At 48.2% G+C, this 25384-nt stretch overlaps 1 protein-coding gene across 2 annotated transcripts; it reads right to left on the minus strand.

Annotated features, from left to right (window-relative positions):
• Positions 1-771: 771 nt before the first annotated feature.
• Positions 772-15721, minus strand: GFOD2 (Gfo/Idh/MocA-like oxidoreductase domain containing 2). 2 transcript variants are annotated; one of them, XM_057430427.1, is made up of 3 exons: positions 15539-15721; positions 8210-8553; positions 772-3066 (listed from the first exon to the last, which is right to left on the minus strand). In XM_057430427.1, the coding sequence occupies exons 2-3, from the start codon at positions 8466-8468 to the stop codon at positions 2168-2170; spliced, it is 1158 nt and encodes a 385-aa protein (XP_057286410.1). In that variant the 5' UTR covers positions 8469-8553; positions 15539-15721; the 3' UTR covers positions 772-2167. The 2 variants fall into 2 exon arrangements, with proteins under 2 accessions (XP_057286410.1, XP_057286411.1); XM_057430428.1 differs by having other exon boundaries at positions 15595-15666.
• Positions 15722-25384: the final 9663 nt, after the last annotated feature.

The raw sequence follows: 25384 nt of genomic DNA on the forward strand, positions 1-25384 counted from the left end.
TCTGTGCACAGTTCTGGTTTCCTCAGCATAAGAAAGACATGGAGCTGTTGGAAAGTCCAGAGGGGCCACGAGAATAAGGGGACTGGAACACCTCCTGTATGAAGAGAGGCAGAGAAAGTTGGGGCTGTTCAAAAGAGAAGGCTGCGTGGAGACCTCATAGCAGCCTTCAAGTATCAAGAGGGCCTACAAGGATGCTGGAGAGGCACTCTTCATTAGGGACTATAGTGATAGGACAAGTGGGAATGGGTTTAAACATAAACAGGGGAAGTTCAGGTTATATATAAAGTTCCTTACTGTGAGGGTGCTGAGGCCCTGGCGCAGGTTGCTCAGAGAAGCTGTGCCTGCCCCATCCCTGGCAGTGTTCAAGGCCAGGTTGGATGGGGCTTGGAGCAACCTGGTCTAGTGAAAGGTGTCCCTGCCTGTGGCAGGTAAACGGTTCATCCCTGGCAGTGTTCAAGGACAGGCTGGACAGCGCTTTGAGTGACATGATCTAGTGTGTGGTGTCCCTGCCCACAACAGGGGGTTAGGTCTAGATGATCTTAAGGTCCCTTCTAACCCAAACCATTCTGTGACTCTGTGGTACCACTGAGCTTTTTCCACACCCAAGCCACCCAGTCAGCAGCAAAACAGCACAGAAGCAGGGAAGAACCCAACTGAGGAGTTCTGAGGAGCTGTGAGGAACTGATCCCCAGCTGTAAGTCTTCTGTTCACACTTACTAGGATGGCTTTAGCTTGACCAAATCAAACCCAAGCACACAGCTGCATACAGAATGTTTTCAACAAACACAACTTTTTATTTCTGTAGAAAACAAGACACTTTTCAGGAAGGACCAGTTTATCAAACAGCAGTTTGCCTGTTAATATACTTAAATACACTGAGTTACAATTTAGTGGGAAATGCATTAAAAAAAGCTTTCAAGTAGACAAAATAAATGTAGTAAAATTGGACTATCCTTAGCACATGTCTCCCTCAGAGAGGGACATTTCTCCAATGGAATGAACCTCCACCCATCATCTGCCAACAAATCTCTCTACTGGACACAAGCTGCAGGAGCAAGTGAGGGTGGGCAGGGACAGAGGGTTAATATCCAGTGTTGGAGATTAAGAGCAGTCTGAATCATGACAGGCCAGTCCCCATTCCCTCAACTATCAGGACGTGTATAGGGTAAGAGTAACCCAGCCAGCACGCAAAGAGAGCTGCAAAAGGTAGGAAATGCCTCCCTACTTCCCACTGTCAGGTCCCTGGAAGGTTAATGATGCCCAACTTCATTTTCCACAGCACTATGGAACTCCTGTGACCCTGAGAGGCATTTATGAACAGTCACAGGAATGGGGACATAGCCCCACAGTCCCCAGTGCTGCTGGGCAGTAAAGAACCAACAGACACAGAGCTTATGGAACAAAGCTGCTGGATGCAGGTGACCTCTTGAGTAGAAGGAATAATGTCTAGAGATATGGGAAAACAGCACAAATCAGCACAGGTACATGTACCTGCCAGGACACAGGCAACAGAAAATTCATAGCATCATTTAAATAAAATACCAGTCTAAATGAATTTGAAAGACATCTGCCATGTGCAGGAAGCCAGAAAGCTGATTGTGTTGCAAACTGGAATCCAATCTTCCTTCTGCTTTTTGTCCTTTTACTTTTTGTCCTATTTCTACCTTTTGTCCTTTTTATTCAGAGACATGATCCATCACTAAATTCTTTTACCAGATTTTGCAAACTGAGGAGTAGAACTTACCCAAGAGAGAAGGAAAAGGCATCTGAACAAAAGATACTCCCTGATCTTGCCCTGTGTGCCGTCACATAAAAAACATGAAAAAAGGCACCGTGTGCAACAGGGGCTGTGTCCTGTGTCCCATTCCAGAGCCACACAGTGGCAGAGCTCCCAGGCTTCACTTCAGCAAGTGCAAAGGGCAATTCAAGTTTTCCTACCGGTCACCAAGACTAAAATTAAATGTTTGTAAAAACAGAAACATTTAAAACTCTTTAAACAATTTAAATCAGAACAGTTTCTCTCAGAGCATGACACATTTTATGTTTAAAAAACCAAGGGAGGTGGGTTATTAAATAAGAATCTACATATCTTAAAAACAGAGGTTCTTTACATTACAGCCAGCAGTGTTGACTGTCCTAAACTATCCTATCCCCCAAGGAAGAATGTTCATAAGTTATTTCTTTGAAGTGCCTCGCAGAGGTTTTGATTGGCATCTGGTTCCTCAGTCATCACCTCCACAGCCTCCCACTCCCCTGACCTGCTGGACTTCTTGATGGCCTCTACTACACTTTGCATGTACAGACCATCTTCAAAGGAGGCTGCCATGGAGACAGGTTTGTGATCCCATGTCCGACGGTCTTCCTGGTCCTGGAAAGACTGCCGCAGTGCTTGCACCATGTACACCATTCCTTTTAGGTAAAGCAGCGGGATGTCTTTAAACCCCTGATCCAGAAGGCCCTTGTTGACAGTCAGAGAGTCTGTAAACAGTAGTTCTTCCTGGAGAGCAGTGTTTTTCTGCCCATACAAGTCCGTCCCGCGAGCTACAAGGCGACCGGCAGACCCCACAACCATGACTTCATGGATGAATGATCCAGGCATGTTGAAGTTGAGAGTCACAGTGCAACAGATGCCATCGCTCATCAGCATCTGGAAGAAGCAGAAGTCATCGCTAGTAACATGGCGGATACCACTTATGGCTGTGTTCTGCTTCACAAAAGTCTTGAGCAAACCATGGACCTTCTCTGCTCTCTTGCTGATGAGGTGAGTCAAAAGGTCAATAATATAGGTTCCCATCGTATGCAGGCCACCTCCTCCCATCAGCTCATCACAGATCCAGTTGTACTTGTGGCTGAGCAGGCTTCCCCCATACACTCGCACGTCACATATCATCACGGTGCCCACATAGTGTTCCTCTATCAATTGCTTCATCTTCACAAAGGTGGGCAAGAAACGGAGAACATTGCCAACAATGCTCATCAGCTTAGGGTAGTACCTGGCAGCTGTCACCATTCTGAAGGCATCCACAGAGGTAGCAGCTTTCTCACAGATCACATTCTTCCCTATTCCTGTAGCACAAATGAGGGGAAAAAAAAAAATAAAATATAGCACACACAAGAGGAATACGCTGAGATGCTCCAAAGGCTGCCAAGAAGTGGTGTTGGAGTCAAGCTTTCCTCATGCAATTTCAGAGGGAACTGAAATAAGAATGCCAAGAGCACCAAGAGTCAAAGCTGCTTCCAGGATGCTCCGTTTGTAGAGCTGACTAGCTCCCCCACAGAGACTCCAACTAAAGATAGGGCTTTTACATCCTGAAAGACAAATGGCATCACATGGCATCCATCAAGACACGAGTTGCGTGTGATAGCTAGAAAATTATCTGAATGCCTGTACAGCCAGAGGAAGTAAAACAACATATCCCCTGTAGGGAAGAGGTGAGTGAAAGGGAGATTTGATTTTCACTTTGTATTTCACCATCAATATGAATTTAGTATTTCAAATAGATGAATAGAAATGGGTCATAGAACATACTTAGTGGTCTGTGTACAGAGTATCAGAATTAGAAAGAATGCTTTGGAAGGTGGATTGTTTAAAAAGCATTGCTAAATGGGAAGCAACACATATCGGTCTGCACATACAGCCTTCCTACTAATGCACTTTAGCTTGTGCTCAGCCTCAATCAACCTGGGCACTCAGCAATTCATTTTTATTTAACTTTAAAGCAAAAATAAAGCAATACAAGAGCATTCCAGGTCAAGCTCCAACCAAATTCCTACATTCAACAGTCCTCCTCCCCCATCTTCACCCATGGCATGGCTTTAATCTTCCATAGACTTCCACTCTGAAAAATACATTACATTTTTCACGGTAACAAACAGGGTGCACCTACAAGTCTCTGACACTGCCTGGTGCTGTCAGACCTGAAGGTCAGTCACACCATACCAGTTTCTACCCCAAGAACTGCAGGGATCACTGCACATGGTGGTGGGCACCTCTCCAAAAGCCTTGCCTTACACAGAAGCAGACTGTGCTCCCTGCTCAGAACAGCTTTTAATGGTCTCCCTGATGAGTAGAAACCAGCACCAGTACTTACATGGGGCTCTGACAAGCAAGGGGAAGCCAGATCCCCCAGTGCAGCTCCTGGCTGCAGTGCCTAGCTCAGCTATGGGACAACTACAGCCAGAGGAAACTCAGAACCTGTATTTCTAATACAACAAGCAAATCTCAGTCAGACAAGAAGACTACAAATTTTAGTGGTCTCTTCCAAAGAAATACCCTAAATTGACATGAGTCTAGAGAAGGGCAAGGTCAAAGTCCCTGGGCACACTCTGGCTTCCCACTGGTAACCTCCTGATTGAGGGACCATTTTTGACTCCCCCATCCCCAATCCTGCTGCTGAGATGACGCACAACACTGTTGGTCTCCTCTATGCCTCAGCCCAGGTGCAGACCAGCACTCCACAAGGAGTCTGAGACAACCTCCATTATGGAGGTCCTTCATGGCCAAGGGGGGCCCACCAAGTAGCCTGCATGGTTAGAGGTCCTGCTGCCCTGTGTCTTGGTTGGATGTGCAGGTGAGTGGACACCACAGGGTAGTCATGCACAGAGGTGTCCCTGCAGCACAGTCTGGAGGGCACGAGCTGTGTGAGAGGAGTGGGATGGGCAGAGACAGTCACCGCTTCCCCTCTTCAGCTGTTGCTTTGCCTGGCTATCATAGCCACAGCTGTCCATCCAGCACTGTCCATAAACACCTGAAGTCCCTAGCCTCACCTCTCTCAACACAAGCTCTGATGTCAACTCCAGCTACTAAAGCTATTTATTTATCCCATGCAAACATGCCCATTGAACGGCAGCCCCAGTTCTTTACTCCCCTGAATAACACCAGGTACCCAAGGTTGCACCTAGGAAGATGGACAACTGGCTGCTGCTGAACCACACCAGACCTTTGAACGTTGCTTTGTCCATCCTAAGATGCCAGGAGCATCTGAGGAGTCTTCCCAGATAACTGGCTGCTTCAGACGGACTTGCTTAGGGAGCCTCCTGATGGATGAATGCTCATTCCAGAACACACTCCTCCACCCCAGTTTCTGTTCGCTTGCAGTATGAAAGACTTGTCACAGAAACGGGAAGCACAATATGCAAAAGGCACTCACAGCATGCTTGTACATCCTGTTTCGAGAACAGGAAATCTGGATTTGACCACCCAAAACAGTGATAGAGCCCTTTCTCACTCCTTCCTTCAGAATTAACATGTATGTGCTGTAATCTGTAGGGACTCCACAAAACCAGGGAGTCAAACAATCTGCTGCAAAGATATCATAAATGATACAGTCAACCAGTATAAACCAAGAGGGATGAGAATTCCCTGCAGCCATTCCAGAAGCCACCCCTTGGTGGCTGGGCTCAGTACAGGCAGCAGCATTACCTTTAGTATTCTGAAGAAATTTTACTCTGAGGACTTCTCATGTTCTGCCTCACACACAAACATCCCATATTTTACACTCTACTCCAGCCGGGAACTCCACTCTGTGCTCCCTTAATGCAAAGGTGGATGCATTTTAACTGTGGGACATGAACCACAACACAGACATTCTGTGAAATTAATTTAGTTCCTCTGAGATCAAAAGAAACAGATTTTAGGATAGCTTCTTGCTTTGCCTATTGTGGAGATAAACGATGAGATTACACTGATATGAATTTGAATTATCCTCTTAGCTTTGACCTGTTTTGTCTGGTTCATGAACTCAATTCAGTGGTAGTGCTTTGTGCCCATCATGCTGGAGCTGTACCCAGGCTTGTTTATGGGTGCCTCTCAGTAAGAAACTTAATGTAAGCAAGTTGTAACACATGGAAAAATTTGGTCTTTCTCTCATCTCTGCCGGAAGTAAAAATGTAAGCACATTTTAAAACAGGCAAAGAAAAGAAGTGTATGAATAAAAGTGTAAGAACTTTAAAACAAACAACCTCCAAGAAAACAAAACAAAACACACAAGACCTGTACTTTGTCCAGCTCTGAGGCCTCCAACAACAGCTCTGGAGCTGCTGGAGCGAGTCGAGAGGAAGCCACAGAGATGCTGTGAGGGCTGGAGCACCTCTGCCTGGAGACAGGCTGAGAGAGCTGGGCTGGTTCAGCCTGGAGAACAGAAGACTCCTTAAGGGGAGACCTTAGAGCAGCTCCAGTGCCTGAAGGGTCTACAAGAAACCTGGAGAGGGGCTTTGGACAAGGACCTGTAGGGACAGGACAATGGGGAATGGCTTTAACCTGAGAGAGGGGAAACTGAGATGAGATCTTAGGCAGAAGTTCCTCCCTATGAGGGTGGTGAGGCCCTGGCACAGGTTGCCCAGAGAAGCTGTGGCTGCCCCATCCCTGGCAGTGTTCAAGGCCAGGTTGGAGGGGGCGTGGAACAACCTGGTCTAGTGGGAAGTGTACCTGCCCGTGGCAGGGGGTTGGAACTGGATGAGCTTTGAGGTCCTTTCCAACCCAAAACATTCTGTGATTCTATTTAGACATCGCTGTATCAATCTGAACTTTTAAAGAAAATGTACTTGCTGTCTCTAGCCCTACCCTGATTTTGTGTTACTTCAGAACATTCAATCACAGCAAGCCATCCAACACTGGCTTAAAATATGTCATGACATATTTGGTAGCGGATCTATAAATACTATTGTGATGGACCTAGGAAGCTGACAGACAACGTAATCATCACACTGGGTCTGAGACACCTGCACCAGTTTGCAGATCAGAACATTCCACAACATCCCTCCAGTTCCCTAGCTTTTCCATCTTCCCACTTATCTGTGCTGCAGTCAAGTATACATTATCACCTCTGTACTACTGCACCAGCTTTGCCCCCATTTACCTCTCTGGATAATGTCATCTTAGAGGTTCCCAGCCATTGAAGAAAAAATTTCAATCCATTTTAGTTAATAATTCACTAGACAAGAGTCAATCTTCCCCTTTTAGCCCATTTGATCAACAACAGCTGTGAGAACTAGTGAAATACTGATTACCTTACTAGTGCTTGAAAGAACTTCTAGTACATTTAAAGAGACAAACTCCAACTTACAGGTCAAATATTCAAAATCAGAATACCTAAAATGTGAAGGACAGTACTCTAACAAGGTAAACAAACTAATCTAATAATGTAAAACAGAAAAAGAGGAAAAAAAACCCTGCCTGAAATCCCTTGCTGCATATCTAAGTCGCATTCAAATGTTTGTGCAGCAAGTTTTTTACTTCAAAAATTAACTGCTATAGAGCAAAGAGGTGAAGAACACCACACCACCCTGGATCACATGGTTTGAGATAACAGCCCTCCTAAAATTAACTCGTGTGGACCTCCTGTAAACAAAGTAAAATTATCACACTTGTTATTTACAGCTTACACACAAACCCATACCCACACTGCACCAGGTGAGAGGATATTAACACTACAAAGTCCTAGGCTGGAAAATTAAGGAATGTCAGGGTGCCCATGCAGTTGGCTCCCACTTCCCTGCTCAACCAGTCTGGGGTGTCATCTCTTGTTTCCCAGACACTTTAACCCACCCATCTTGCTGCATTGCTCCTGCTGTCCCCACCTTCTCCTTCCTCCTGCATCAGGTGGTGAAAGGATTCCTTCAGCAAGTCTGCACCCAGGACCAAACAAGCCTGCCATGGGCATGGATGTCCAAAAAGAGCTCCAGGTGGTAGCCAGGGTCACAGCACACTGGCTGAACCCCTCTGCCCCAGGCACAGCCTGGTTTTCTGTTGCAGAACATGGAAAGGTTTGAAATTAATGAAGCAGCTTAAAGTTGCCAGGGGGTGGTTTGGAGTTTTGTTTGATTTGTTCTTTTGTTGTTTTTGTGTTTTTTTTCAAATGGGCATAAAATCATTTTACACACTCCCCCCCACCATCAACATCATCTCTGAAACAGCTCATTTTTATTAAAACCTGCCTATTATAACCCATCATAAGTTTAGTCTGAGGAAGACATGAGGTATTTTAGCCCAACTGGTTCAAGACTTGCAAACCTATAAGCAATTATAAACAGCATATTTACAAAAAACTTCTAGGTGACCTCTCACAGGTGGAGCTACCAATTCCACACAACACCTTCACACTGCTTTTGCACATTGGTGCAACGACAACCGTGCTGAGCTAACAGCTGGAAATTTCAATCTGCCAAGGAGCAAGGTATTTGTGGTCCAACTCCAAAGATAAAAAGGTACCTAGAGCCTTCACAGCAATTTGCCGAGTTAGTGGTGGAGGGATATTGATGCAAACCAAATCTACATCCTGGTGCAGCAAGACATCATCAGTTCGACTCGTGTAGAAGGAGATGCTCATTTCCTCTGCCAGCTGCTTGGCTTCCTCTTCAGTCTTCCCCCAGAGAGCTTCAATGGAGAAGCCTTCTGCTCTCAGCAAGGGCACCAGTACCCGGGCGGTGCTGCCAGTTCCAAACACACCCACTCCAGGGAGCATTTTCATGCCGCAGTCATTCACGCAGCAGGGTCTACACACAAGCCTTCAATAAAAAGTTCAGCTGCTCAGATGTCTGTTCCATCCACGGTTCCTGAAACAGGGAAAGTTATAAGTCAGTATCAACAAAAGGCGAATTTTGGTATCAAACACATCCAGCATCAACACTACCTTCGGGCAGCATTCAAAATTGTCAAGAACCTAATGAAAAAAAATCCAACCCAAAATCCCCCAAGCTTGCAATCCAGAGAGAAACAGCAGTAAGGAACAAGTCCGATAATCCTACTGCAGAAGAAAGCAACTTGACAAAGCCCTGACCATCTCCTGCGCTTCAGAACTCGGGACACATGTACAGAAACACACAAAAGTACACCACGACAAACTAGAGATGGTGTGGGACAAATTGGGAGCAACAGCATCAAGAGGACAGGACACCAGTGGTAAAAGCAGCACTGCTGTAGCTGGGATGATGTCAGTCTCTAAATGAGATAAAGTTTTGTGAGGTGAAGTAATATCTTTTAATAGACCGACTGTGACAGTTGGAGTGTTTTGGGCTGCATCCCCAGAGTGTGAGCAGCAGGTCAAGGGAGGGGATTCTCCCCCTCTACAGCACTCTAGGGAGACACCCCCCCCCCCCCCCACTGTCCTTCCTCCAGCTCTGGGGAAACAACACAAGAGGGACCTGGACCTGCTCAAGCCAGTCCAGAGGAAGCCACGGAGATGTTTTGAGGGCTAAAGCAACTCTGCCTGGAGACAGGCTGAGAGAGCTGGGCTGGTTCAGCCTGGAGAACAGAAGACTCCTTAAGGGGAGACCTTAGAGCAGCTCCAGTGCCTGAAGGGTCTACAAGAAATCTGGAACAGAGCTTTGGACAGGGGTCTGTAGGGACAGGACAAGGGGGAATGGCTTTAACCTGACAGAGGGGAAATCAAGATGAGATCTTAGGCAGAAGTTCTTTCCTGTGAGAGTGGTGAGGCCCTGGCACAGGTTGCCCAGAGAAGCTGTGGCTGCTCCATCCCTGGCAGTGTTCAAGGCCAGCTTGGAGAGGGCTTGGAGCAATCTGGTCTAGTGGAAGGTGTCCCTGCCCATGGCAGGGGGGTGGAACTGGATGAGCTTTAAGGTCCTTTCCAACCCAAACCATTCTGTGATTTGGGCATATACATTTTTCTTCCAGACTAAATACACAAACTGAAAACAACTACTTGGAGCTTAACTATTTCATTGCTAACAGTTAAGCCCCTCCAGGGAACATCTAGAAAATAGGTCCTTGGGAAAGCCTGGATTCACTGAGCTTGTTTAGCATGGGGAGGTGAATGCTCCAAGAAAAACTCTAATACCAGTTTGTTTAAATACAGAGAAAACATTTTTAGAAAGAAAAAGGGCACTCCTCTGCAGCAATGTGGTCAGTGAAAAGTTTTACTTAACTCGGGACAGTTATAAATACCTCCTTCTGCCCATGCCACCTAAGCGCCAGGAGTGCAGGGGTTTGCACACAGTTCTTATACTCATTCCTTCCACACAAACATTTGGTGAAGTCACAATTCTTTTGTTCTTTTAAGTATTTCCTGGTACATTAATCCTTTCAGACCCCAACTTGCCAGTAGTCTCAGAACTGCTTTTGGCCACAAATGGCTGAACTGCCTTTAGCACTCGCTTTAGCACTGACTTCAAGGAGAGATGTCGGGAGTCTCCTTGATCCATGACACCACAACAACCTACGATCTGGCTTTTGTTCTGTGCCTTTCTGAATTCTTACCTACTACACTCACTCTGACCTTTTCTGAATGATTTGGGGATTGTTTTAGAAAGAAAATGTTTTCTTACTGTTATGAACATGACACATTCAGGTATTTTTAAATGTTTATAACAAAAAAGCAAAGCCCATGTTTAAAAAGAGAAGTGGTACTAACACCAGATCAACACCTTTAGGAAAAAAAAAAAACAAAAAGCAACAAGAGTCACGATCCATTTAAGATAGGGATGGTTACTCATCTCCTTATCCTAAAATACACACCCTAAGTTACACCATGTGAAAGCAAACCCTGACATAGCACCAAGAAGTACCAGCCTCAAGTCCCACTACTTACAGTGCCAATGCTCCATGTGCAATCAGTATTAGCCTAGGGGAGTCTACACTGACCAGCACAACAGAACTGCAACCCTAACTGAACTTTGGGAAGTTTTGTAGTGTAGTCAACTAAACCAGAACACAAACTGCAACACGTGTGAATATTTGTTTTGCAATACACACATAAATGTTGGGAGATGCTATAAAACACCTTATAAAATATTTACTAATTTAAATATTTACTGAACTAATTCAGCAGGGCTTTTTCCCTTATTCTGTGTAATGTTAGGTTTGTAGTGATCCCATCATTGTCTTTATAAAGATTAAAAAGTTCATTTGAATTAACTCCCTTTCATCCCACATCTAGCGGAACACTCAAAGACATCTTAAAAGGAACCTGAAAATATTTACTATTCTACGTTACACTGCAATTTACTGCCAGGAAGGATAGCCTGTATTTGAGCTTGTTTTCTGTAAATGTTGCAAGCAAAAATAAAACTGTCTGGGCAGTCAGTATAGCTGCTCAAGTCCCCACACAGCTGTGTGTGGCAGTTTACAGGCTGGAAGAAAAAAAACGCTTTCAGTGAAAAGAGCATTATCATCTTAGGCACAAGAACAATGAGGTGGTTGGTGACAGCCAGCATGGCTTCATCAAGGGCAAATCCTGCTTGATGAGTTTGGTGGCCTTCTGTGATGGGGCTACAGAAACGATGAACAGGGGTAGAGCAGTTGACGTCATCTACCTGGACTTGTGCAAAGTGTTTGTCCCACACAACATCCTTGTCTCTGAACTGGAGAGACATCAATTTGATAGGTGGACCACTAGGTGGATAAAGAACTGGCTGGATGGCCCCACGCAAAGAGTTGTGGTCAATGGCTCAATGTCCGGCTGGAGACCAGTAACGAGTGGTGTCCCTCGGGGATCGTTGTTGGGACAGATCTTGTTCAACATCTTTGTCGCTGACATGGACAGTGGGATTGAGTGTGCCCTCAGCAAGTTTGCCGATGACACCAAGCTGTGTGGTTCGGTTGATACCCTGGAGGGAAGGAATGCCATCCAGAGGGACCTTGACATGCTTGTGAGGTGGGCTGATGCCAACCTCATGAAGTTTAACCATGCCAAGTGCAAGGTCCTACACCTGGGTCGGAGCAACCCCAGGCACAGCTACAGGTTGGGCAGAGAAGAGATTCTGAGTAGCCCTGTGGAGAAGGACTTGTGGGTGTTGGCTGATGAGAAACTGAGTATCAGCCTGCTTCTGTGTGCGCTTGCAGCCCAGAAAACCAACCACATCCGGGGCTGCATCAAAAGAAGCGTGACCAGCAGGTAGAAGGAGGTGATCCTGCCCCTCTCTGCTCTGCTCTTGTGAGACCTCACTTGGAGTATTGTGTACAGTTCTGGTTTCCTCAACATAAAAAGGACATGGAACTGTTGGAGCAAGTCCAGAGGAGGGCCACGAGGATGATCAGGGGACTGGAGCACCTCCCGTATAAGACAGGCTGGAAAAGTTGGGGCTCTTCAGCCTGGAGAAGAGAAGGCTGCGTGGAGACCTCATAGCAGCCTTCCAGTATCTGAAAGGGGCCTATAAGGATGCTGGGGAGGGACAGTTCATTAGAGACTGTAGTGAAAGGACAAGGGGTAACAGGTTAAAATTTAAACAGGGGAAGTTTAGATTGGACATAAGGAAAAAGTTCTTCACTGTAAGGGTGGTGAAGCACTGGAATGGGTTGCCCAGGGAAATTGTGAATGCTCCATCCCTGGTGGTGTTCAAGGCTGGGTTAGATAGAGCCTAGGATGACATAGTTTAGTGTGAGGCGTCCCTGCCCATGTCAGGGTGGCTGGAACTAGATGATCTTAAGGTCCTTTCCAACCCTAACTATTCTATGATTATATGACTCTATGATCTTTGAAAAAATTCAGGCTAAGCAAGGCAGAACAGACAAGGTGAGTGAGTGCCTGCTGGCATGACTGCACAGACATGGGGTCACAGAACCTCAAACTGGTTTGGGTTGGAAGGGACCTTAAAACTCATCCAGTTCCAACCCCTGCCACAGGCAGGGACACCTTCCACTAGAGCAGGTTCCTCTAAGCCTCCGTGTCCAACTTGGCCTTGAACACTGCCAGGGATGGGGAAGTCACAGCTTCTCTGGGTAACCTGTGCCAGGGCCTCACCACCCTCATGCTCAACAATGTCAAAACTACAAAACACAACAAAAGCTTAGAAAAAGTGTATCTCTTTTAAAACACTATTAAGAGCACACTGTAGCAACAGGAGACTGCTGCTGCTCAGATCAGCTGATTTCTGTAATGCTCGCCCAGCATCAATTTTCCATTTTTCTGTTTCCCATCCAAGTGCTTTTTCAAGTTCTCACTCAAGTGGAATTCATTTTAAACTCACTTATTCCCAAAACATAACAGGCTGCTGCATCAGTATCTCTAGCAGCTATTGGCACAACCCTACAAATGCTAGTGATTTACTACCATGGAGACCAACACCTGATGATACCAGAACTTAAGGACACCAGCTCACCACCAGTACCACAACAAATCAAGAACTGGCCAAGCCAGCCTCAGCAGTGACTGCCATCAAGGCCATCGGGCTCCTGGGGGAGGAAGTAGTGGCTTGCACAGTCACAGGCTTGAGACCCCCCCCAGATGCTGCAGCCAGCAGGCTCTCCAGAGTGGCATGCTCCCTGGCCGCATCTGAGAGCCACCCATAGCCTCTTAATCCCTCTCCAGTCCTTCACCAACTGGGAAGTCCTGGTTTGTCAGGAATGGATGTAGACACTGAAGGGCAGCAAATCCACAGTCCTTGCACAGAGTGAGTCACAGAATGTATGGGGTGCCAGCAGAAATAGAGTAACTGCTGAATGAGCTGTAACTGGAAGATCAATGAGAGTCTTTGAAAAGGAGGTATATATTCATACCCCACACACACGCACACTGCAGACACACTCAGGTGCTGGCAGATGAGATATTCCAGCCCAGGCCACCCTAAAGAAGCAATCTAAAACCCCACTGTAACAGAAGGTGGCCACAACTGAGAAGAGGCAGCTGTAACACAAAGTCTACAAAGAACCAAAAGATCAGCACTGTCCCACTGCAGAAGTCCCCAGAGCACATGCATTTCTGATACTTCTATTCTAAGGGGAGATGAAAAAGCAGAAGTGGAAACAATTCAGACAAAGGTGATCAATAGCATACTACATCTTCTCCACAAGGAAGACCTAAACAAGCAAAGATTCCTCGCTCTGGAAAAGCCACCAAATTTGTTATGTAAATCATGAAAAGTCTTTTATAAGCCAGTCTTTCAGAAATTAAAATTCCTGTGCATTGATATCTCTGGGGATGGAACACTGAATGAACACACTTTTGAGGACACTCCCACAGAAACACCAAAAGACAATGCTTTTATATGAAGTGAAAACAATACTCAAACAGGAATCTTGCACGTCAGGAGATAAAAATCAATCTCCTATTTAGAGAGATGAAATAATCATTGTCGGCAACTCCACTCTGAACCTAAATGTTCAAACAGAAGCACTTGGAGCTTTTTAACCTTTTATGTGGCCACAGAATGTTTCCATTCTGGCTGAATTGCATGGTGAGTTTAAAGTTCCATCCTACAGTGACAGAAAAGAGCTGCTTGACTCATATATATTCTTACACACAGCAGCAAGCATTTATATGAGCCAATGCAATAAAAAAAACTGATGATTCTTGCAGGATCCAATTCAATTCTATGTCAAAGCAGTCAGCGAATTCAGACAGCAAAAGTCTCAAGGGTTAGAGTGCCTTGAAACCATTGTGGACTATGAGAGATGGCGAAAGAATAACAGCCTATGTCCAGAAATCTGTTGGTCAGGGTAACACTGGCTCTGCAGAAGGAGAAACAGTTCATGCTTCTCTAACTCACCCTAAAAAGTTCCACTTTGGCTCTAATGAAGGTGAGGCACGTGGAGGAGGAGCACACCAGCAACAGGGGCACTGTTTTCATCCGGTTTGTCACTACTGTTCAGTTTGCAAAGAAAGCAAAGACATGCAACAAGGGCTGTACAAGTAATAAAGTTGTTACTGGTGACATCCACATGGATCTTAAGGTTGCATAAGAACCTTTGACAAAATCTATACAGGAACCACTCAGACCTCACTCTGCAGTAGCAGTTGTGATGTAATGTTAATGCACTGCATACACCTGTAATGTTAATGCACTGCATACACCTCTGCAAAAACAGATGCTGCCTCAGTTCTGCAAGGACCCCAGCAGAGGTGTCACAAATGCTGGCAGAGTCTGCAAGCATCACCCTGGAAGCCAGCAAGGTCCCTGCAGGAATCCAGGTAGGGCACTTCATTACACTGCCCCGAGAAGCTGGAGGTCACCCGCATAACACGGGGTCATTATTTTCCTATGACACCGTCCATCCAGCCTCCTGGCGTACGGACACCTGAAACTCCATGTGGAACAGTTCACACACTGATGTCAGAAAGACGTTTTCTTTACTAAACATGCTTTTAATTCACTGCAGACTGGTTGTGTGATAACCCACGAGTCCAAAGCCCGGGGCCACGCTCACCCCCCAGCCAAGGACGGCACAGCACTCGTCCTTCCTGCTCCAGATGTACAACAGCAAAGGCCCCGTTATTGTCACGCCGCTTCCCGCAGATAACGCCCGAGGTCAAAGGCGGTGGTGAGGGCAGTGCCAGAGACAGAAGGGCTGGCAAATCGCGAAAACCAAAGCAGTCCTCACGCTACCACCGTACTGCGGCGCTCGGGGCACGGCCACGACAGCCCCAGGAGTGCTCATGGCATGGCCCACCATGACCGGGGTTGAGGTGCTTGGGCGGATCCTTATGCTGGGGTTCCCTTACGCGGCTGGACCGGGCAGGCCTCCACCTGGGGAACCCCTCCCTTCACCCAGGGCACCGGCACACACGGAAGAAGTCCCGCCGGGATCCTCCTCGGCCGCGCCCGGCCCGCGACCCCCACAGCCAAGCAGCCCCCCAGCTGCCCTTACCTGCGGTCGGCCAGCACTGGGGGTTGCCGGCACCACCTGGCCTGGCCTCGGCTCACCTCGGCCCCGCGCATCCTCCCGCCGGGCACGCTCCCGCGGCGGCAGCCCCTCGCTCCGGGCCCGCGCAGGCACCATGACCCCACCCCTTCGCCGGGCAGCGGCGCCGAAAATGGCGGCGCCCAGGAAGGCTTCGCCCGCCTCGTGTAGAGCTGCCTATCAGTGGGGCTTACAGGCGCAGGGGGCGGGCCTTTGCCGGACGGACAGCACCAGAAGCCAATAGAAGACCGGTATGGACTTTTCTCATCTCCTCGGGGAGCTTCCTCCGAGCAGCCTCTAGGAGGCGTGCACATCCGCTTTCCTGCACTGCGCCGTCGGCTCCTAGGAGGCTGGCACAGCAGGCCGGGAGGAAGAGCTCCTGTCCGGGCAAGAGGTGGATGCTTCCCAGCACGTCTGTCATTTCCCTGGTTCACTGCAGAGGAGCAGAGGGCAGGGACTGCTGACAAGGGCCTGTAGAGGCAGGACAAGGGGGAATGGCTTTAACCTGGCAGAGGGGAGACTGAGATGAGCTCTTAGGCAGAAGTTCTTCCCTGTGAGGGTGCTGAGGCCCTGGCACAGGGTGCCCAGAGAAGCTGTGGCTGCCCCATCCCTGGCAGTGTTCAAGGCCCGGCTCCCACAGCAACGTTCGATAATGTTCTCTGCAAAGGAGAAAGGAGAGCAGGAAATTACAGTGCTGTTAATGACACGGGATGACCCGTATTGGCAGGCAGGTGCAGCATGCATTATGCAATATGTCACAGAATCACAGCCTGGTTGGCGTTGGAAGGGACCTCAAAGCTCATCCAGTCCCCACCCCCTGCCACGGGCAGGGACACCTTCCATTAGACCAGGTTCCTCTAAGCCCCGTCCAACCTGACCCTGGCCACTGCCAGGAATGAGGCAGCCACAGCTAGAAACAGATGCTTCTAAGTCTGATGACTGCAAAGGGGGCCAGCTTTACATGGAGGAAGTGGATATTCCTTAGCACAAACCCAGCCTTCCATATCTGAGGTGTTTTTTGACAGGACTTGCTTGCCAGCTTTCAGCCACAATCGATGTGTCCGTAGGGTTAGATCTCATCTTAAGAGTGTCTGCTCCTGACAGGCTTGAGCAGCACTGCTGGGCCTTTATTACTTTAATAATAATACCACCTGAAACAATGGAGAAAAGCAGAACAAGAGTGTTGTGGAGATGCAAAAGGGTTCAACTCATCTTCACCAGCATGAACAAAGAACATACAGGAACGTATATATGCAGGATGGAGAACATGAGGTACATGTTCAAAAAGAGACATTCCAAATGGAACAAAAGTGGTAAGAGACATAAGCCCACCAAAACCCACGGGAGAGGAGAGAAAGGACTTAGGAATGGGTGGAGGACTGCTGAGAAGGTGTGATATGACTTCAGCCGAGAGGTTCAGAAGTGATTTTGAAGTACCGCAAAGTGAGCACTAGAGAATGAGATGAAGCCAAAGAGACTGCAGGGGTCTATTACATTTTCTTTGCTTCTCTAGGGCTGACCATTTCCCCACAGCTAGCCCACCAGTCCACCTCATGCTCCATGAACTGGTAGAGTCTGAGGCCTTGGTGGCCCATCCTGCTCAGGTGCCAAAAGACCCTTCTGCCTAGATTGCCAGAGGAAGAGGAGGTGTCTTCCCCCAGTGTTCCCACTTTCAATCCTTTCTGAGACAGAGAAATGCTTGTGCACTGCACAGAGTTGGGTAGCACTAATGAATGTGTAGCATTTCGACATTCACTGTTGAATGTTTAGTAGCTGTATTTGGATAAGAGCATCATCTGGTGGAAAAAACCAGTTACTTCATCGTGTCTTTCATGACTGGCACATGTCAGTGGGATATGACCCATGCAAGGTCATAAATATGATTTATATTTCACTTCTCACATACACTTTTGTTTCCTCTAGGGACTGTCAGCCAGCCAGAAGAGTTAGTTATCACCATGGAGTGCAGGTTCAAGATTGGAGCAGGTAATCTCATAGGACATATGAATTGGTACAAACCTGAAGGCTTGGAGGGGTGGAATCAAACCAACACCACTTTGGGAGGCATCTGTACCTATCTCACCAGCACTGGTGTGCATGCCACCAGCATGGTGATCTGTGGTTGTAGGGTCTTCATCATGAGAGTAAACTTGACAGACACTGGAAGTACCACACAAGGGACAGTGGGTAGCACTGCTTCCGTTTTCTTGGGGTTATGAGCAGGTAGAGGAGGGTGCTACAACAAGCACCATTTCCTGCAAAAGCATCCCAGACACTGGAGGAGCTGATCCAGCACAGCCCTTCTGGCAGATGCATCCTGCCAGGGAGCTGTGTGGCCATTGTGTACTTGGACCTTCCATGCTTTCCATCCGCAGCACATACAGCTGAATGCTGAGCTGCTGGAGCTGCAGTGGCAGGAGCAGGACAGTCGGGAATGTGGGTCCAGCATCCTGCCCCAGAGCAGAGTGGGGAGCAGAGTATCCTCTGCCTCCAGGCAGTCTCTCACTTGTGTTTCTGTCTTCTAGGCTGTGGCCCTCATGCACCTCAGACCAGTGTCACCGAGAAGAAGATCTGGACAGGTGAGTCCCCACAGCCACATGACTGTAAGTTGGGGGACAGGAGAGGTCCTAAGGGAGAAAGAGGAGCAGCAAGGGAGGGAAACGCATCCTGATGTTTTCCCATGAGTGGGTGGGAGCTGTTGGCAAACTGGGATAGGCACCAGTGAATCAGAGGCAGTGATGCTGAGAAGAGGCTCTGATGCTCTGACCACAACCCTGGCTAAGTTTGGATGAGTTCAGAAGAGTTTCTGGAGACCGTTTTCCAAGGTTTTGTCAGCACTCTGGGGCTGTCGGGGTTGTAAGTGGTTTGGAGTCTGGAAGCCCAAGTTTGGAAAAGAACTGCACTCCCGAAAGAGGCAATGGCAGCATGCAGAGGGCAGCATCCCTGTGTGGTGGGATGGGGGCTCACAGTGCCTCTGTGATGGTTGTGTGTGCAGCACTCAGCTCCCTCCTGTGAATCATCTTTGGTTTGTGGTCAGGTGCTTCTTTACATGCTTATAGTTGGCCTGCTGCTGTGGTGGTGCAGAAGGAATAGGAAAGGCAAGGCAGAGGCCACGGGGAGCCTCTGTCTCCAGTGGGAGCCAGTTGGCACCTTCTCCTCACTGGCTGTCCTGGACAACCAGCTTGAGAGATGTCCATCTTTGATATCCTACTGCTCCTGTTTACTTAGTGTTCCCTGCATGAGTTTGTCCTCCTGAAGAAGCTGTCCTGGCCTGGGGAGAAGGTTCACCCCCTTCCCTCTGGCCAGCTGCTGGTGAGAGCCTGGTTATGGCACAAGACATGGTGCAAATGAAATCGGTCTTTCACATCACCCCATCACATTTCCAGAAGTGTCCGTCTTGGAGCTCTTCTCCAGCCCCTCCAATGCCTTTAAATCCTTGCCAACCCCTCCTGCCCCTTGGTCATTTCAGAGCCAGCCAGCTGCAGAGCCCTGTCCTCCCCTGCAACAACAGCCCCCATCCTCCCCTGCAACAACAGCAGGACCAGTGCATATATTTTCTTCATTTCAAATAGTGATCATTAGCATTATTTTAACTACTATTTAAACTATGTTTCCTTCTTCAGGAAAGCTCATAAGCAGGTAAGTGGTGGAGGGGAATCAGCTCAGCACAGTAAGCCAGGGAGGGCTTTGCATGTATCATTTCCTTCTCTGTGTAAAAAAATCCAAACCACTGGCTGTTGAATACCTATGCAAAGGATTTCAGAGTAAAATCAGCTTTGGTTTCTGAAAGCATGGTCCTAGACATTTTTTAATTCCTGTTAAATGGGAGCTTACAAGCTTCAAAATAGATGGCAGCTCTGAGCAAGCTGGATAACGCTTGGGCAGTGCAAATAGTTGCGCTAGTGAAAAAATACTAGCAGGGGAGATGCAGAAGGGAAACCCAGGACTCTGCTTAGTGCTCTGTCCCCTACAAGCAACCCTGGTGACAGCCATGATGACCCGACCTGCGGCAACCTGAAGTTTGAAAAGAAGGGGACAAAACCTCCCTCTTCTGACATCAACATCATTTACACTGAGGTCAAACCATCATAATAATAGCAGAGTGGTGGGGATGTCAGCACTGCCAGTGCAGGGCTGGATGTGTCCCACAAGGAACAGCTTTGAGGGAGCAGCTCATGACAAAGGGTGGGATGTGAGGGTCAAAGTGCTGAACTGAGGAGGCTCAAAGAGGCATCAAAGTTGTGCCCCAGGAATGCAGAGCAGAAGCAGGCTCCACTAAACTACAGGACATCCTCACCAGCCTCCTTCTGGGTACCTACAACCCTGGAGGAGGATGATCTCTAGGAGTGCCCCAGTTTAGAAAGGGAAGGCTTAAGTTAAATGGGCTGAAGGAGCTGAAGGAGGAACTGGGGCTGGAAGGAGATGTGCCACATCTCTTGGCTACAGCAAGAAAAAAAGATGGACGATCTCCGTAACATCTCACAGCCCATCACTCCCTGGGGGCTGTTTCCAACCTATGTGGCTGGAGGTCCATGGGATTTGGCTTAGAGCAGACACCACTCAGCCGTGGCTCTCATTCCATCCTTGTGGCATGCAGACCATGTTGCTCTTGGGTGGGACATGAGGGCAGCCATACTACACCCTCCTGACATGGTGACAGCAAAGCATCAGCAGTGGGGCTGCTGGCCATCTTCTAATCAACAACCAGCTGAACATGAGCAGCTTGTGCCCAGGCAGCCAAGAAAGCCAATGGCGTTCTGGCCTGTATTTGCACCAGCGTGACCAGCAGTGCCAGGGCAGTGATCGTCCTCCTGTACTCAGCAATTGTGATGCCACACATCAAATCCTGTGTTTAGTTCTGGGCCCCTCACTACAAGGGAGACATTGAGGGGTTGGAGCGGGTCCAGAGAAGGGCAATGGAGCTGGTGAAGGGCCTGGAGCACAGGTGTGATGGGGAATGGCTGAGGGAACTGGGGGTTTTAGTCTGGAGAAGAGAAGGCTCAGGAGGGACCTTGTCGCTCTCTACAACTGCCTGACAGGAGGATGGAGCCAGGAGGTGGCTGGTCTCTGCTCCCAAGGAACAAGGGACAGGACAAGAGGAAGCAGCCTCAAGCTGCACCAGGGCAAGTTTAGACTGGATATTAGAGACAATTTCTTCTCCAAAAATTTCTTCACCCAAAAGGGTGGTCAGGTATCGGAACAGGCTGCCCAGGACAGTGGTGGAGCCATCATTCCATAGCACTTAAGTGACATGGTTTAGTGGCAGACTTGGCAGTACTGGGTTAATGGTTGGACTTGATGATCTTACAAGTCTTTTCCAACATAATTGATTCTGTGATTCTATCTAGACAGGCTGGGGGCCCTTGGGCTGGACTAGCACAGCCCTTCTCATGTTCCTACAGCATGAAACAATCAATGTTGTTACTTTAATGAGAAAAGGTTTTTAAAAAGCCAACTTCAACTGAAGGGGACTGCTTGTGACTCCAAGAATATCTGAGACTTCTCAGACACCTGGGACTTCTATTAAAAGCTTTGGTAGCTGGTTATCCTTTGCAGAGGCAAGAGGGGAAGCTGCTGAGAAGGAAAATACAGCTGCAGAGAAGTTCTTCAGCACCGCCGTAGTCAAAAAAAGAAAGAAAAACCGAAAGGACATGAGCAGAATGACAAGATCACTAAATTTCAGAGACAGAATCAGGAAGCTAGGGTACAAAGTGAGATAAGGTAAACAAGGGCTGCAAAAGGCTCTGTGTTTGCTCAGTTGCCTTTATAATAAGAGGAAGGAGAAGGGAAAGTTCGGCCCATTGCTTCACCAGGAGTCATTAACTGATGAGGCAGAGAAAACTGGGATGTTCATAGTGCTGCATTTGCATCCTCTCTTATGCCAAAGGTTAGTGAGGATCAGATCTGGGATGGTGTTTTTAATGAGGAACCAGGGAAGAAGCCATGAAAGTGAAGAAACGCAGCCAGGGCTGCTTAAGGAACTAGCTGAGATAACCTCTTGAGAGCTCAGGGACTCTGCAAGTGCAGGCAGGAAGGGTGGGAACAGCAGCTTTGTCCATCAGCTATTTTGAAACAGGTGAAGTGCTCAGTCAGAGCTGAGCCTCCTAAGTTCAGTCCTCAGAAAGATGCTCTCAAAAGCAGTTGAGCAAGTGTGAGGAGATAAGGCCATAACGAACACAATGCCCTCCTTGCCTCAGATGTGTATGTGCCACCTCCATTCAGAGGACAGAGGTCCCTGTTGTCCCCATGTGCACTCCAGGCAGGTGGGCAAGATGTCCATGATGGGTTTCCATGCCAGGAGCATGGAGAGTGCCCTCACTGCCCCACAAGCTTTGCTCACCACATGGAGGAAGCCTGATTCAAGAAGAGAAACTAAAGTGCTGCTTCTCCCAGCATGGTAGGGTTTTTAGGGCAGAATCATAGCAGCAGGCACCTGGCAAGGCTGTGGAGGAGCCATCCAGCCTGGACGAGAGTGATACCAGGGAGTACAGCCAGGGAGGTCTCTGCAGCTCCCCAGGAGTTGCTGCCTGATGTGGTCCCCAAGCTTCACACCCACCGTGATGGTGGTTTTGGGTGCTGGTGGACAAGTCCTTAGTGTTGCAGTCACTGCCAGCCTAGTTCCTACATGGTCCTCAGCTAAACCTCCCAGTGTAAGGACAGGACAAGGGGGAATGGCTTTAACCTGACAGAGGGGAGACTGAGATGAGATCTTTGGCAAAAGTTCTTCCCTGTGAGGGTGGTGAGGCCCTGGCACAGGTTGCCCAGAGAAGCTGTGGCTGCCCCATCCCTGGCAGTGTTCAAGGCCAGGCTGGATGGGGTTTGGAGGAACCTGCTCTAGTGGAAGGTGTCCCTGCCCATGGCAGGGGCTTGGAACTGGATGAGCTTTATGGTCCCTTCCAATCCAAACCAGTCTGGGGTTCTCTGAATGGTTCAAAGCTGCACCAGGAGAGATTTATACTGGACATTAGGGGAGCATTTCTTTATCAAGTGGGCTGTCAAACCCTGGCACAGGCTTCCTGGAAAGGTGGTCGAAGCCCAGGCCTGTTAGTGTTGAAGACGCATTTGGACCATGCCCTTAATAACATGCTTTAACTTTTAGTCAGCCCTGAAGTGGTCAGGCAGTTGGATCAGATGATCATGGTGGGTCCCTTCCAACTGAAGTACTCAGTTCTAAACTAGGCACAGCCTCTGCTTGCTCACCTGCTAGGGACAAGTGCCACCTTCCTGGGTGCAGCATGGATGGCCAGACATAAGGACTAGGAGTGGAAGCAGGAGGGAGGGCTGGCAGGGTTGTGGAGGCTGTATCAGATGAGAGAAGGGGCTAAAAGTATTCACCTGGGGCAAACTGTGTTTGACAAACCCAATTGCCTTCTATGGTGAAGTCACCTGCTCAGCTGATGTGGGGTGAGCGGTGGACATTGTCCAGCTGGATTCCTCCAAGGGTTTCAAAGCAGTTTTGCATGTCCTGCCCAGCTGGGAGTAGTGCTGAGGAAAGGGACTTGGAGGTTCTGAGGGACACAAGCTCCATAGGAATGAAGAGTGAGTGGCTGCAGTAGAGAAGGGCAATAGGGTGCTGGGGAACATCAACAGGGGCATCACCAAGAGATAAAGATGTCATTGTCCCTCTCTGCTCAGCATTTTTCAGGCCACACATGGAATGCTGTGCTCAGTTCCAGTCCCCACTATATAAAAAAGTTGTGGACAGGCTGGAGAGCATCTAGAGAAGAGCCACAAAGATGATCCAAGGACTGAGCAGTGTGTGAGGAAAGACTGGGAGAGTTGGGTTGGTTCAGCCTGGAGAAAAGAACGCTCAGGGGAGACCATATCCCCCTGTGCCAATATTTAAAGGATGGCCACAGAGATGGAGGCCCCTTTTTTAAAGGGAGTCCCATGGAAAAGACAAGGGGTGATGGGCGCAAGTTACTCCTGGGGTGATTCCAACTGGACACAAGAGGAAAATGTTTCACAATGAGAACAACCAGCCACTGGAATAATCTGCCCAGGGAAGAGGTGGATTCCCCAACACTGGACACTGTTGATTTGGCTGGACAGGGTGTGGGGACAAAGTCTAGGTCATGCTTTGCCTAGAAAGGTTGGACCAAATGATCCCTGAGGTCCCTTCCAACCTGGGATTCCATGATCCTATGAAATACTTCTCAAAACCAGCCTGATAGAAGCATATTCCCCCCAGCTGATGCTCCACTACCCAACACTCACCCTTTGAAGGCCTCTTGCACAGTAACAGCAAGTAACACTGTTTAACGAAAGCAAGATTAAACAGCCTTAACCTTCATCAGCTGAACTCTGGCAGTATCTGAAAGTGTTTCCAGCTTACTTAAATTCCAGCAGGGTGAATCACTGTATAACAAAAGCTTCTGCTGCTGCCTCCTCCCTCTTATTTACTCCTGAAAGTGGAGTTCAGGTTAAGGGCTGCCTTTATCAGGGACTTCTCACATGGAGACTTGCAGAGATCCAATCTTCTGCTGCCAGGGAGGCTGAAAAAAGGCAATAAACTCACAAAGGTCATAGGTGCACAGAGGCTTTTACCCATTTCTTTAGATCACAAGGTAGGAGCACTAACAGGTTTGTTGCACAGGTTTATCACAAAAATCATGTCTCCTTGGCAGTTGTTCTCACTGATGACAGAGGCAGGAGGGTGAGGAAGGGTCTGTTGCCTCCAGTCCCTTGTATTCCCCCCAGCTCCCAGATAAGTACACTACACAGCTCATACTGCAGCACCTGCCTCCAGAGCCACACTGGGCGCTTTGCACACCTCAAGGGCTTCCTCCCTTCTCTCCCTGCAAGCCTTCTTCTTACTCAACAAGGAGAAAGCCTCTTTCTGAAACCCTGACCAAGTAAGAAAGCTAACCTGGGCAGCTTCATTCTGTTCTTCCCAGTGGGCATCATGTATTGGAGTCATGTTTTCAGTGGAACAGTTTATGGAGAACTCCAAGAGTTAACCCAACATTTAAACAGCTCCAGAACTCACTGAGAGGCTGACTAAAAGGAGAGACACACTTGGAATGCCCCAGCCACTAGTCTGAAAACAAACATTTTACTATCAGTCACTTTTATTTCAAGAACAGCATAGCCTTTCATCCCAGGTCCCACTGGAGATCAGTGTGTAACTCAGGTAGCAGAAGAAGCATTCACATCCTGTAGAGCAAGAGCTCCTAACAAAGCAATCCCCCAGAGACAAAAGCATTGAGTTTTCCTCCTCTCCCGCTCTTGGTGAGCAGCCCAAACAGAGCAGTCCCTCACCCTGCACCTCGTGGGTGCTTCACTGATCACACAAATAAATAGTTCTCAGTATCTTGCTGTGTACAAGCAGATAGTCTAGAAGTTAATTACTGCTGTGTTCTTACCTACTGGACACTGTAGGTAACTGACTTGGTAGCCACAGAGAGGCAGCAGGCTCAGACTGCCTTTGCATTATCAGTTTAACTGGACAGAAAGGTGTGAGAGAAGCAGGCAGATCTTTTTTTATCTGCTCCCTGCTTTAAGGGGAGGAGTTTTCTCAGTGGGACTTAGCCTTTGTCATTTTGATGGAAATGGATGGGGTCACGCTCCCCAAACTGAGCACATGCTGCTCAATGCACTCCCTGCTCCTGGCTTGTGACAGGAGCTGCTGAGCCACCTTCACATGGCAAGGAACTGCAGGTTCACATTTCAAAGAGAGCAGGAGCCCAGTGCCACCCTGAGAGTGAGCCAGAACTGCTGATTCATCAGGGAAAATCAGGACAAATTAAAGCTGTACAACGTGGGCATGGGGAAGTACAGTCGTGTCACACACACACAACCTGACACTTGCCT

This window comes from Pezoporus wallicus, unplaced genomic scaffold (assembly GCF_028554395.1).
Source record: "Pezoporus wallicus isolate ANWC-B61680 ecotype Strahan unplaced genomic scaffold, APGP_CSIRO_Pwel_v1 contig_3573, whole genome shotgun sequence".
Classification (NCBI taxonomy): domain Eukaryota; kingdom Metazoa; phylum Chordata; class Aves; order Psittaciformes; family Psittacidae; genus Pezoporus; species Pezoporus wallicus.

Excerpts from the sequence above, each read along its gene's own strand:
- GFOD2 (XM_057430427.1), bottom strand. The coding sequence starts at position 8,468 with ATGAAAATGCTCCCTGGAGTGGGTGTGTTTGGAACTGGCAGCACCGCC. Across the intron at positions 3,067-8,209 it reads AATTGCTGTGAAGGCTCTAG|GAATAGGGAAGAATGTGATC; the intron begins GTACCTTTTTAT and ends TTTGTGCTACAG.